Source organism: Toxotes jaculatrix, chromosome 6 (genome assembly GCF_017976425.1).
Source record: "Toxotes jaculatrix isolate fToxJac2 chromosome 6, fToxJac2.pri, whole genome shotgun sequence".
NCBI classification, from domain to species: Eukaryota; Metazoa; Chordata; class Actinopteri; family Toxotidae; genus Toxotes; species Toxotes jaculatrix.
Genome location: NC_054399.1, coordinates 19323921 through 19337432, shown reverse-complemented (window position 1 = coordinate 19337432; position 13512 = coordinate 19323921). Strand labels below are relative to the sequence as shown.

The 13512-nt window shown below is 38.8% G+C and overlaps 2 protein-coding genes across 2 annotated transcripts in view; both read left to right on the top strand.

Annotated features, from left to right (window-relative positions):
• The window catches only part of LOC121183247 (collagen alpha-1(XXIV) chain-like), a 78765-nt gene extending 71304 nt beyond the window's left edge, over positions 1-7461 (top strand). The window contains exons 48-60 of the mRNA XM_041040226.1: positions 161-268; positions 423-530; positions 1504-1557; positions 1745-1807; positions 2031-2084; positions 2328-2363; positions 3410-3445; positions 3548-3574; positions 4415-4480; positions 4600-4768; positions 4919-5028; positions 5389-5625; positions 6008-7461. Coding sequence (XP_040896160.1) covers positions 161-268; positions 423-530; positions 1504-1557; positions 1745-1807; positions 2031-2084; positions 2328-2363; positions 3410-3445; positions 3548-3574; positions 4415-4480; positions 4600-4768; positions 4919-5028; positions 5389-5625; positions 6008-6154 — 1215 coding nt within the window. The 3' untranslated portion in view covers positions 6155-7461. The remainder of the gene's footprint in view (positions 1-160; positions 269-422; positions 531-1503; positions 1558-1744; positions 1808-2030; positions 2085-2327; positions 2364-3409; positions 3446-3547; positions 3575-4414; positions 4481-4599; positions 4769-4918; positions 5029-5388; positions 5626-6007) is intronic.
• Positions 7462-8892: 1431 nt separating this feature from the next.
• Positions 8893-13512, top strand: part of znhit6 (zinc finger HIT-type containing 6) — a 28102-nt gene continuing 23482 nt past the window's right edge. Inside the window, exons 1-4 of the mRNA XM_041040227.1 lie at positions 8893-9071; positions 10476-10541; positions 12906-13012; positions 13268-13353. Coding sequence (XP_040896161.1) covers positions 8956-9071; positions 10476-10541; positions 12906-13012; positions 13268-13353 — 375 coding nt within the window. The 5' untranslated portion in view covers positions 8893-8955. The remainder of the gene's footprint in view (positions 9072-10475; positions 10542-12905; positions 13013-13267; positions 13354-13512) is intronic.

The following is a 13512-nucleotide window of genomic DNA, read 5'->3' as shown; positions in this document are numbered from 1 at the left end:
GTCACATCCCATTAAACTGTTTCCATGTTGGAGCTGATTTTATTGAAAATTGTTTCTTTTTTATTTTTTATAGTAAAAAAAAATACTATTTAAATGTAACCATACCCTTGATTTCACATTTTTATTTGACACCCACTCCCCCACTCTGGTGCATATGCAGGGTCAGAGAGGCTTGGTAGGACCAGAGGGACCTGCTGGACGTCCAGGTCCCAGGGGAGAGCTTGGACTTCCTGGGCTACCTGGAGAAAGAGGACCACCTGGTCAGAAGGTGAAAACGAAGTGAAAACACAGTGATAAATACTAACCTGATATATTCTAAATTGTTGCAGTGTGTGTGTGTGGACAAAACAAAAATGTCTCTGGTGAAAGAGCAGTTTTCAGAGTTATACTAACATTTTTAATGCTGGCCTTTGTTTGCTCAGGGGGAACCTGGCCTGCCAGGGGACAGGGGGACCTCGGGAATCAAAGGCATGGAGGGGGCTACTGGTGACCAGGGCAAGAAAGGTGACCCAGGACCCAAAGGACAACCAGTAAGTGGCATTTGTGTTTTAAAGAAATGTTTGAAGGTAATGTTTGGTCCTCAAATTCATACCTGTTTATTCAAATGTTTTACACAGAAAATGTCTTCTTTGTAAGTCAAAACAGTGCTGGTCACTACATCGTACATCTTAAATTGATACCATCCCTCGGAATATTCTTGTTAAAATGGGGTTTACACGCGTATTTTTTTTATTCTTTAACACTTCTCTAAATATAGCTTCAGGGGCTTAGGCAGCCAATCTGTGTTGGGGTTAAAAATGTGTGTGTCTGACACTTTTCCACCCTGAGTAGAGTAACAAATTATGTGGGCGAGACCAGGAATGGAAACATTGCGCCTGGTAAGGCCAAGTTACATAAGATCCTCACACTCTAGAGACCTGAAAAAGAGGTGCTCCTCTTTACTTATGTAACTCCTCAAAAAGAAGAAAAAAAACATTCAGTCCCTTGCGCTCCCCTCCTTCCACCAGTTATCTTCATTGATGCTCGTGAAACAGAGAGCAGAGTCGGGCCCTTGGGTCAGATCCCTTTACACTTTTCAGTGAATAGAGTTTCTCAGCCAAAGTCGCTGGGCCGAAAGTGGAGCTGTCTAGAGGATGTGGATGACCGGCTGTACAAACATAGTGTCTGCCACCCTGGACGACAGACAGCACTCAGACTCAGAGCAGGGTACAGACACCTAACCCCACAGTGTGTGTGCCTAGGAGGATGTCTGAATCTGGTTTGGGGCTACTTTAAATCCAGACATAAAGCCTTGTGTGTCTGCCCCAGTTCTTTTGAAATGGACAAAGACATTTTTAAAGCCCAACTTAGTGTGTCTCTTCTGTGTGTAGAGCATCTTTCTGGGTATAAAATATGATGAAAATAATTTTTCAAATGCATAATAAATGTCCCAGTGTTACTGTGAATAAGCCAAGGCTACTCTTCCTCTGTTGCTATGATTTTGAATGTCTTCTCTGCTTGTAGGGGGAATCTGGAGATGTGGGGATGGTTGGTTTACAGGGCTTTCCAGGGCCAAAGGTAAGACACTGAGTAGCTAACCAACAATTAAACAGCCATAGGAAAACTGAGCAGAAAGGATAAAACATAACAGGAGATGAGAAGAAGTCCCAGAGGGTGTTATTCCTGTATAATGACATATACACATACATATATACATATATACACATGCACATTAACTGACAAGATTTCCTTTTCCTTCAAACAGGGACCCAATGGTGATTTGGGATTGAGAGGCTTCCCTGGGCCTAAAGGCCCTATGGGTATTCTGGTAAGTTTAATAAAGATAGAACCACCAGGCATATCACGGCATATCATAGCACTGCTGGTAGTAAAACACGAAAAATGCAATAAAATGAAAAGGAACACAATATCTCTTAAAACGTGCAGAGTTCACAGAGTATGTACACCTTTGATTGTAATTAACCCTCACTGCTGTGCTGTAAATTCAGACAGACTTGTTTATTCATCTTCAACCCTGCGGTTTGTTTCAGGGATTCACTGGACCTGTAGGACCTGAAGGAATGATGGGCCCAATGGGGAAACCTGTACGTTTGTGTGTGTGTGTGTAAAAAAGAATTAGGTGATGACAGGATAATTATCTTAATATAATGGTTAGAAAATTCTGTAGACGTGAGAAACCTTTTGACACTAAGTAATGATGAGGGCTATTCCGTTTTTACTTTTAATAAAATTAACAGTGTTAATTAATGTAATTCAAGATTATGTAGAATAGAGAGTGGGATAAAGTACTGTGTATTATTCCATGTTGTTATTTTTCTGTTCCACAGGGGCCAAGGGGTCCAAAAGGAAGCAATGGCGAAATGGTAAGATCAGATTCAAGCTTGTAATCAAAAAGTCTATCAAGATGACATGATAATGCTTTACAGCATGTGTGACTGCATGCTTATATGCCATGTGATTATATCATGATTACACTCTGCTCAAGAGTCAGACTTCCAAATTCCTCACTGAGAAAGCATTGCTTGGCTCGTGATCATGGCGCCACCTCAAAGCAGATTGTGGGTGTAAAAAAAAAGAAGAAGAAGAAGAAGAAAAAAAAAAAGAACAGACCTAATGATGAAGGCTGTGTTTAAAGATGCATGAATGGGATTCTGTGGTAGTTTTATCTAAAGTGACAGCAGATGGAAGTTATGGCTGAGTCATAGGGAAGATAACTGTTACTCAGTGTTTCTCAGAGCTCACTGTGGGGCCTTACAGTGCTCTCGGACCCTCTTAAGTAAACACTGTAAAGGAAATGCCTTGTCAGAATGTTAGCATGGCAAACCATAGTGCAGTCTGCATATTCACTTCTATATCCCTGCTCCCAGTCTGTAATGTAAACTGTAGTAAGATTCTCAGTTCAGCTTAAATCCCTCTGTAATTTACACTGCCACACACACACACACACACAGACAGTGTGCACAAAGAGCCCTTCTTCTAGCCTTTTCCTCAAACACTGATGATGTCAAATATGGGTTTACTCTTACTTATATTGACATGAACTACCTGAAACCCCCCCCCCCCCCCCCCCCCCCCCCCCCAGCAGACCTAATAAAGTCCAGCTGCCCCTGGTACAGTGGCTTCTGTAGAACAGTGTTAGGTTCCTTGCCAGCCAGAGGGGGCAGTAGGTGACCACATGATACACAGAAAAAATCCCAAATTAATTCAAATGAATGATGAGTCTGTACCTGTTCAGTTCTTTTAGTAATTCTGCTCACTGTGATGCTGTACATGGATGATCTATTATTATTTTTAAAGTTCTCAGCTAGAAAAGTAGCAGGCTGTATTCAGATAGTCACAGAAATGATCATTTCTACACACTCACACTCGCCATTCTAATAAGTATTGTCTGTGTGTGTCACACTTTCAGGGGCCTCAAGGACCACAGGGAAGTCCAGGACCCAGAGTAAGTGTCCATGATCACATTTCATAAATACATTACTTACAACTTGCTGCAACGACAATGGCATCATTTTTCACTGTGTCTTTTTCTTTCTTTCCACCTTAGGGACCCCCTGGTGCTCCAGGTCCAACAGTAAGTGCCTCGTGTCAGTCAGAGACAGGCAGACAGAATGATCTAGAAGGCAGAAGTCCTGATTTGGGCCGTAAAGCTCTTGAGTATTGATTTTTTAAAATATATATATACATTTGAAATTTGATTAAACATAGTATCCTCATTCAAAATTTTTCCCTGCCCCAATCAATAGATTTTTCAGAGAACGGGAGAAACATATCTATCTCTCTGACACCAAAGCAAAGCCAGGATGTGGTAGAGTCAGGGCAAGCATTTTTGTTGCTAATTTGCTAAACGATAGATGAGCCAACAAATCATCAAGGTCAGTGATAAGACATGCAAAACCAACCTTAATAATTTTGTTCAGTAGCACTGACAGTCGAGATGAATGATTAACCTTTTCTGGCGCTGTGATAGAAACCCCCCTCTTCCCTACACACACACACACATCTCTAATCTGTCATAACCTCTGGATAAAGTGTAGCTTTAACTATCTAAATGGCCTTTTCCTGTTCAAACAACTCTATGAGCCCAGAAAAACAACTATATCAGATGCCTTTTTTGTTTACACATTATGAGATAACTGTAGTGTTAATAATGAGTGGAATGTGTTATTCTTCCCCCCTGTTGAAGTCAGGAATGTGATGATTTATTGATGGAAGACTTATTTTACTGCTTTTCTCTGGAATTAAAGTGTATTCTAATTCTATTAAAGTTTTCTTTATAAACTGAGCGTGTATTGAAACTACCATGATTTCTGGAACCAATGAACAAGCCTGTGGATTAAAATCTTTCAGTTTAATAATGAACAGGATACTGAACCTGCTATGTTTTTCATTAAAAATGATTTTCAATCCACAGAGGCAGATATATGATGACTCAGCAGTCTACAGTTTGTCAGACTCTAATGCTGCCCTCAGGACAGAGGTAAGACACTTAATGCTCTCAGTCAGTGCACTTCATGTAGAGCTGCATGGGGTGGATTGTCAGGCGGATGGCAGATAAGTTGGCAGTTTTACAGTGTTGTCTTTCTCATCCATAAACAGAGTTTCCAAAACACAGAGATGAGCCTTCCAGACCAGAATACAGAGATACTGAAGACTCTGCATTACCTGAGCAGTGTGATTGAAAGCATCAAAAAGCCTCTGGGCACAAGAGAGAACCCGGCTCGTATCTGTAAAGATCTGCTGGACTGTCAACACAAGCTCAAAGATGGTGAGAGACTCATCTGAAAGGATGGGGTGGCAGGATTTATTTTAGACAACTTAAGGCATATGTAGAGGTGTGCATATACCTTTTGTAAAACACTTGTATGTCTCCCTGTTCTTTTCTCCCTCTGTCTTCTGACTTAATGGGGACTTTCAGGTTGGTTCTGGATTGATCCAAATCTGGGCTGTACTTCTGACACCTTCAAGGTCTTCTGCAACTTTACTGCTGGGGGACAGACCTGTTTACATCCACTGGCCTCTAATAAGGTAACAATGAAGTGGTAAAAAGATTCAGCTCTCTCTCTCCCTTTCTGTCTCTCTCTCTCTCTCTCTCTCTCTCTCTCTCTCTCTCTCTCTCTCAAAACTGTTGAGATAATCAAGGGTGATATCTTCCTATGGTTTGGATCCTGGGGACAGGACAGTTGTGACATTTATCTTTTCATCCTTGCTGATTCTTTGAAACTTTTCACATCATCTAGAATAGACTATACAACAATAAAGCATCATTGATATTAAGTAACCTTCAGTGAGTATTTCAAAGTTTTAGATTAATGCTTCCATTACTTGTAATACTGTAGCTATGATGACAAATTGATCACACCACTTATTGTGCTCTCCCTTCCACAGATGGTGTTTGGTGTAGGGAAAGTCCAAATGAAATTTCTCCATTTATTAAGCACGGAGGCCAGTCAAAGCATCACTCTCCACTGCCTAAATGATCCACCTTACTTCCCAATGGACACCTTCACCTCCACCGGACCCATACACAAAGAAAATACCACACTTTGGTTTCGTGGCTGGAACAAACAGATGTTTGAGAAAGACACACTACTTGAACCACATGTCTTACAAGACGAGTGCAAGGTAACAGGCAGGACAGAGAAGTGATTCAACAAATTAATTTTTTTGGCCTTCAGGATTTCAGCACCTGCTTTCACATCTTGTCCCATGTGTCCCATGTACTGATTACATTTATGGAAGTCAAGGCAGAAAGAGATTTGGACAGAGCTGATTTGCAGATAGTTTCACTATACAGTTCTTTATGTTGAAGGAACTCCAAACTGTTATTTTAATATTTTACATGATAAATGAACAACGTTATCCCTTGAATAAAACTAGCTAGATTAGTTAGTTAGATTTCCAAACATACTCTCTGATATTTATGAAATGTACTTTGTAAATTGGGAATATGAATCTTTTCACTCATCTTGCATTCTTTTCTCTTTCTTCATCGTTTCTCTGTCAGATCCAAGATGGCAGCTGGCACCAGTCACGTTTCTTCTTCCATACTCAGGACAGTCATCAGCTACCTATTGTAGACATACAGGAATTTTCCACATCACAGCCCAACAGTCAGCGACATATAGAAATCGGTCCAGTATGCTTCCTCTGACACCAACATCACCGTCCTGTAACCTTCTTACATAAACTACTTAAATGCAAAGCTATTTAAAAATGGCTTCCTACCAAAGAGAAGCTTGAATACCAAGCTGAAGCGAGTATACGTGGGAGTTTGCCATGTTTGTTGCAGTGTGCTAATGGGACTTTGTGAGAATAACAAATGCCCTATGTCCAATTGAAGGCAGACCTATGAGGAGGAACTCGATCTCTGTGGAACATCCAGGCCAAGAAGGCCAAAGGAGAACAGTGTATACCAATATTTATCAAATAAATATGTAAAATGTGTTTAGTTTGTTTAATTTCCAGTCAAACGGTGCTTAGGTTGGCTGTACATGGACCCATATTAATCCCTGACCACAGGGTAGGGCCTCACTAAGCAGCAGCCTATCCAAACCCCAAAACTCACCCCTCACCCCCAAACACACCCAGACCATCCTACACAGGGGCCAAACCAGAAGGAGCGTTCCAGGCCTCTACATAGGAGCACTGTCTAACTAAAGGTTTATATGAGTGCAATAGCATGCAGATAATGTGTGACTGCTTTAAATATTTCATTTTCCAATCAAAGGCTATATTTTACATTGTTTTCATGATATTTTTGTCTTCGGTCCTGCCCAATCGGACCTGTTCATCTTGACAGATGGTGCTCTACCTCTACCTGCTCATTTGCTTTCTAGAATAGTTGCTAATGTCAAGTTAGTCATTTTTGCCTTTGTGTTGTATGTACCGGTTACATCAAGATTTGTTATGTTGTATAAGTACTTATGTTGCTTTGGTCATTTCTAATTTATGAACCATTTTTTTTGATACACTACATATTTTTGTAGCTTTTCCTTATATGTGGTAGGTTCTTCAGGGGAAACCTATCATTGGTGCTGCAACAAAGAATGAGTCATCAGTGAGTTTTTACATTTCCTGTGTATATATTGACAGCATACTGTATGTTTATTTATATCCTTGTTGGGTTTTTTTTTTTTTTTTTGCTCACATCACTGTATCACAGTAAGTTATACTCTCAGAGAACTATTTGGTCAACCACAACTAAGTCTAAAGAAGTATTTATGTTCTAAAGGTGTGTTTGTGTGTTCACACCTGTGACTTATCATACTGTTATTTCAGTTCATTCAGTGGTGGATCAGTGGACTGGCAGCTACAGTAGGCCAGAGTCAGAAAACACACAAATTTCATAATTTCATCATTTCATATTCTTAAGTTATATTACCTTGAACAAAGTGTAATTATACAAAGACTTTGGCGGATTAAGTTGGATGTTAATGTAAATAATAATTAAGTTGACAAATAAATAAATGGAACATTTTATCCACAAATGGTTCTGCACATTTTTCATGCCTTACAGAAAGTTGGGGTGAAATTACACTTGAATAGCAATAGCAATAAAAATAATTATTAGTGTGAAATTTATAAGTAATATACAGTATATTTATTAACAGGTTCCTGCTTGGAAATCTCTTTTTAGATTAGTGACGGCCTAAAGGTTAGAGAAAAGAAAAGTTTGATACACAGGCTCTGGCAGGATAAATCTGGGATTTATCCTGATAAATCTTTCTTGAGCTGGATTCTGCTCTACCACAGATTTCCTATTTAAGTCACCTGCTCAAAGTGTTGAAGATAGTAAGGAACAAACCTGATGATCAGTGTGTCCATACGTTATGGCTCCCCACTCCACCACAATAAACTCATCCAAGATAAACATACATGAAAAGTAGTGAGGATCTACAGAGTTTCACAGTTTTCAACCAGTTCACTGTTGCTGCTCTAAGGCTTTCAAATAAACATCCCAAGTCCAGTGGTGGAAGGTGTATTCAGATTCAGTAAAACGTACCACAATGTAGAAATACTCCTTTTCAAGTACAACTCCTGCAATTCAAAATGTTATTTAAAGTATCAGAAGTAAGTAAGTAAGAAGTAAGTGTTCATTATGCTATAAAATGTCTCCTGTGACTGATATATTATAATATATGACATTTTCCCATTGTTAATACTGATGCATCATTGTGCAGCATTTTACAGTTGTAGCTGTAACTTCTTTATATACAGTCTGATAGTTTAGTCCAGTGGTTTCCAACGGTCAGCCCTCTCTAAAGCTTCACAAGATAAATCTGAGAGTTTATGAAATGATTAAAGGGAGTGGAAAGTTTTGATCCACAAATCTGTTATTAGTTTTTGGACTTTTCTCTAATATTTCCAACTTTTGATTTTTTTTTTTCTAGTAAACTAATGGACCATATAACCTCTGCAGGCCTCCAACAATCATTAAAAATAAATATAATTTTAGTTAAACATCTGAAACCTGACAGGGAGACATTGAAAGACATTGCATTGTTGGAAATCACTGGTTCAGACTGAAACAATACATTGTATTTTATAAGCCTGTCATATGTTTTTTTAATGTAAAATATTAATGAGAAAAGTAGCCAGTAACTCTATCGCCAATATAAATGCAGTGGGAAAAAAAAAATACTTACAACTTCATGATGAGTCATGAAAACAGTCTAAAACAAAACCTCTCCTTTTTCTATGATCTGTTTATTTTTCAAGCGCTGTGAATATGGTCAAACATCCTCGCCCGTCCTCATCAGCTCAGTGTTACTCGCGCTCAGTAAGTTTATCCCTGGAGGTCGTTGTAGTTCTGATGCACCAACACCGGGAGGCGCCAACGAGCAAGTTTCCAACCGGAAGTCATCTCCACGTGTTGCCGGTGGCCGCCGCCGGAAAAGGGTTTGTTGTGATTGTCCTGGTTGTGTCCAACGTGTGGCTGGTGTGTCTCCGGTCATGTGCACTGTAATTTTACCAACAACAGACATAATGTCGGCTCCCGAGAGCCGAGAGGAAAACAGCGGGCAGGAGGAAGAGCTGAAGGGGACGAAAAGAAAGATTTCTCTCTCTAAGTGAGTACTTTAACAGAGTCAGGAGCAAACTGCTAACTCCGCTAACTAACGGGTTCATGTGCTTCAGGGTTTGTTTGGTCGAGGCTAGTTTAAATCACTGTAACTAGTAGTTCTTATATCAAATGTCATTTATTATCAAAAGCAAATACAAAACGCCAGTTAGCGTCGTGTGTCTTCGTTTGCTAGCTACAGAGTTAACTAGATGTTTATTAGCTTGTTATAAAAATTAATACCTAAACTCTCAGTTTTCTGCCCGCAGTGTGTAGTTGTAGTATATTGTGAACAGAATAGAATATGACTTTATTGTCCATCACAGTAGAAATTTGTCTTTGGCTCACCAAAAAAAAAAAAATGCTGCACGAGAACAGGAAACATGTATAGTAAGAAATACATTCACAGCACTTTATTAGGAACACCTGTACACCTGTTTATTCGTGCCATTGTGCCAATCACGTAACAGCACTGCAGTTCACGAAATCATTCAGACACATGTCAGGAGCTTTGGTTCAGAATGGGGTAACTTCTGTAACTTTGACCATGGCATGATTTTTGAAGATAGACGGGCTGGTTTGAGTATTTCTGAAACTGCTGATCTCCTTGGATTTTCACACAGCAGTCTCTAGAGTTTAGTCAGACAGGGTGCACTAATTCGGAGCCTGCAGATGGTAGTATCGGAATTTGGCATCAGCATCATTACTCCATGGACCCAACCAACAATCCAGGTTGCTGCGGGTGGTGTAATGATATTGTGAATGGCCATAAAGAATTTAGGCTGTTTTGAGAGCAAAGGGAGGAACTGCTCAGTATTAGTATGGTGTTCTTAATAAAGTGCTCTGTGAATCTATGTAGAACAAATGTGGCAACAAGATGCTACTGAAACCAAGCAAAGAGTACACTCTAATACACAATTAAAAATACAGTTACAACATCTGAAACAATACACGACACATAAAAACGTAACATAAAATACTGTGGCTCAGTTTGTTGAGTTTAAAATACTGATTATACTTGGAATAGAAGGCTTAAAAACATTTTTTGGTTACCAAAGGCACCTTTTTGTCAGGATGCATCTTATTTCCTGGAAGTCTTTTGAGTAAATGAAGTCATTGTTTTTCATTTCTTGAAAATATAGTTTGCATTTTCACTGGGCCAAGATATTTGAACAAGCTGGCCTTTAAATACATCAGGATCAGTCACAGAATTCTGCCTGGTACAGTGATCATTACTTTAGTTTTATCTTTTTATCTATTTCATCTTTCTTCCTGTCGTTTATTTAACTAGGTTATGTTTTGCACTTTTTTTGCCTCTGTTATTTACAGAGGCAGTTTGTACCATTTGTCTCAGCTTAACCTTAAAACTGCTCACAGTGTGTGCATGGACTGTGTTAACATGTGTTTCCAACAGCTGTGGCGTGTGTGGATCAGAAGAGGCAAAGTACAGGTGTCCTGCCTGTCTTACACATTCTTGCAGGTGAGTTTGCTGCTCTTTAATACAAGTAATACAGTTCTTTTACTGCAAAATTTCAAGAATCAGTTAGTTTTGATTTGATTTGTGATTATCCATTTACATCAGATAAATAACAATGTTGCAGAAATATTTTCTCATATAAAACATTGTAGGCTGTAAACACATATCCTAGTTATAAAGTTGTGGATTCAGAATATATTTTCCATGGCGAATGGAGTTCTTAAATATTATATAAATATCTTAAATAGTTCTTATCTGGCGTGCAAAACAGTTGAGCAAAAACACAAAAAAAACTTGCACCACTTACAAGGGCACCATTATTATGCATATTTAATAAAATGCTGTCCCATATGGCTACACATGGACTGTCAGTAGCAGATGCTTCAACTAAGTATAGTCGTTCACTTCAATGATCACTTTGAGCACAGAGAGGACAGAAACTGGAAGTTTGCTCACTAATTCATCAGCACTGTTTGTGTTGACAGGCATCTCTCTGATATGTACAGACAGCTGTCAGCTAGTGTTAGCTGTCTGACAGGGACAGACTGAAAAAAGTAGAGTCCACACACTGTTCACTCAACTTCCACAGCCTCACATCTCACACCCAGAGACAATATCTGGTCATCAAACACAAACAGAGCTCAAATCAGTGTGTCAGAATCTTTTTTTCAGTCTGTCTTTTTCTTAGATGCAATCTCTAGATCCACTGCAAGATTTCATTTTTTATTTCATTTCATGGTACTTAGGTCTACATGGTGTATTTTTTTATAGCTACATATTCCATTATGTCATGTCTTGCTCATAAGTATACATAAAGAATCATTCTCGTGTCATTTCCTGGAGCATCTAGTCAGTGGATCCCCTCATATATAAACTGAGGATGTTTCCCTACCCATATTCTTTCCATAATGTCCTTGAAACCATAATGCTTAATATGCCAGATGTTCTACAAACCTGTGCACTGTTACTTTTGATTCTTTCTGTTAGCAGAAGGCTCAGTGTAGGACATTATAGGACTAAACTAATAGAGGAAATACCAAGTTACTGAAAAACTAGCAGTGAGATCACATGAATAAGATTAGTTCTGTTTGTGGGTAGATTTTCCCTTGATCCTCTGCTTTGTCTCTACAATGAGATCATCCAATTTCGTACAACATAAAAGCTGTATTCCATCTGTGTCCAATACCACAAATAAAAACCAAAGAAATAGCTCTGCTTTTTCAGATAAAAAGCAGTAATCATTTAAGTATTTTGTAACACTGTTTTTAAAAGATTCCCTTCTACCTCTGTGTGCAGAAATACAATATTTATATCTGACTTTTTGCTGTGTTTTTGTTTTTACTGGCTGAACTTTGCTTTGATTTATGGCCAACAACAACATGCCACTCTAAATGCCAATGGTTCACAGCCTGTTCCTGGAGTTGTTTGGACGTTGAAGCGTTTACAACATAACCTTGAAGGAGTAAATGGCATATTAAAGGTCTTACCTGAAAATTTCATTAAGATTTATCAAAGGGCACTAGGGTATGTTATTCCCCTTCTCTCATTGTGTCTTGTTGTTTTGGGCATCATTCAACATTCCTTTTACATAGTTTCTGTGGATAAAGTCTTTATCCTACCCAGGCCAAATACCTGTCTCTCAGCAAGTGTCTGAAAATATGGGTCTTTCCATGCTTGGATTAAATCCCAAAGTTTTTTTTTTTTTTTTTTAAATCATATCTTTCAGAACGCCAATTATAGGCTCTTTGGAATAATCATATTTGCTTCAGTAATGTTTTAATTTAAGACATTTCACTCAAAAATGTAGGAGAGTAGAGCTGGAAGTAGTAATAAAACCCTGTTAAAATACCATAGATTTACACTTTCTCATTTGGCAGATGCTTTTATGCAAAGCGACGTACAAGTGAGACAACATAGGATTCAGTTCTTTGCCCAAGGACAGGAGGAGGCTTCTGTGGATGGCAGTATTACATTTGGGCAACACTGTGATGATGATGCTTGCTGTAGACTAAACTGCTGAGTATCTGTTAATAGTGAATGAGGGAGTGATTTCAGACACAGCTGTTTTGTGATTGTTGACTTGTAATTTGTTCATTTAGTTTTGCTGCAGTCAGTGTATTGCTAACCAGACGTTATACTAGCAGTCTGAGGCTAATGTGTTGCTGATACAAAATTCTAAGCAACTGTTGATTTACTGATGGTTTAAATTTATTGTACTCTTTTTTACTTTTATCCTAACTCTATACTCGTCCTGCTGTGAGAGAAAATGTCACTAATTTAGCTGTTAGTCTGTAGGTTTGTGAGTTTCCTTTGTTGTTGGCACCAAACCAAAGTCCTTAAAAAAATATATTTTTCTATATTTTCCAGCTTGCTGTGTGTGAAGAAACATAAGGAAGATTCTGAATGCACTGGGGTCAGAGATAAAACTGCCTATGTGTCCCTCTCACAGTTTGATGAAATGGCCCTCCTCAGTGGTCAGTGATCATCTTCTTTACTCCTTCCCATGAATAAAACACTGAAAACCTTAAGAATAATTTTAGCAGTATTTATTCTCAGAGCTTTTGGCAGACACAGCTGATCATTATTAATAAGAAATAATAAAGCTAGTTGATGCACACAATTTCAGTGTATTTCATTAATGAGTGGTTTTATTAAAGGAAATGCTACTCTTGAACATGTTTTTTTGTTTGTTTGTTTGTTTATTTGTTTGTATTTTACCTGTACTGTAGACTACAGATTTCTGGAGGACACAGGGCGATTTGCTGATGGCACCACCAGGGACAATCTCATCCGGGCTCCTCGTACCAGTGTTAAAGTACGTCCTTGATTCATGGATTAAGTCTTCCTCCCTGCCTAATTTTGGGTAAAGTACCGTAGATGAATAGACTGTTAGAGTAGACCATAGTGCCTGAAAAAGTTGACCTCTTATTGATGTGAGCATACATGAAGGCAGCAGGATAAAAACATCTAAAAC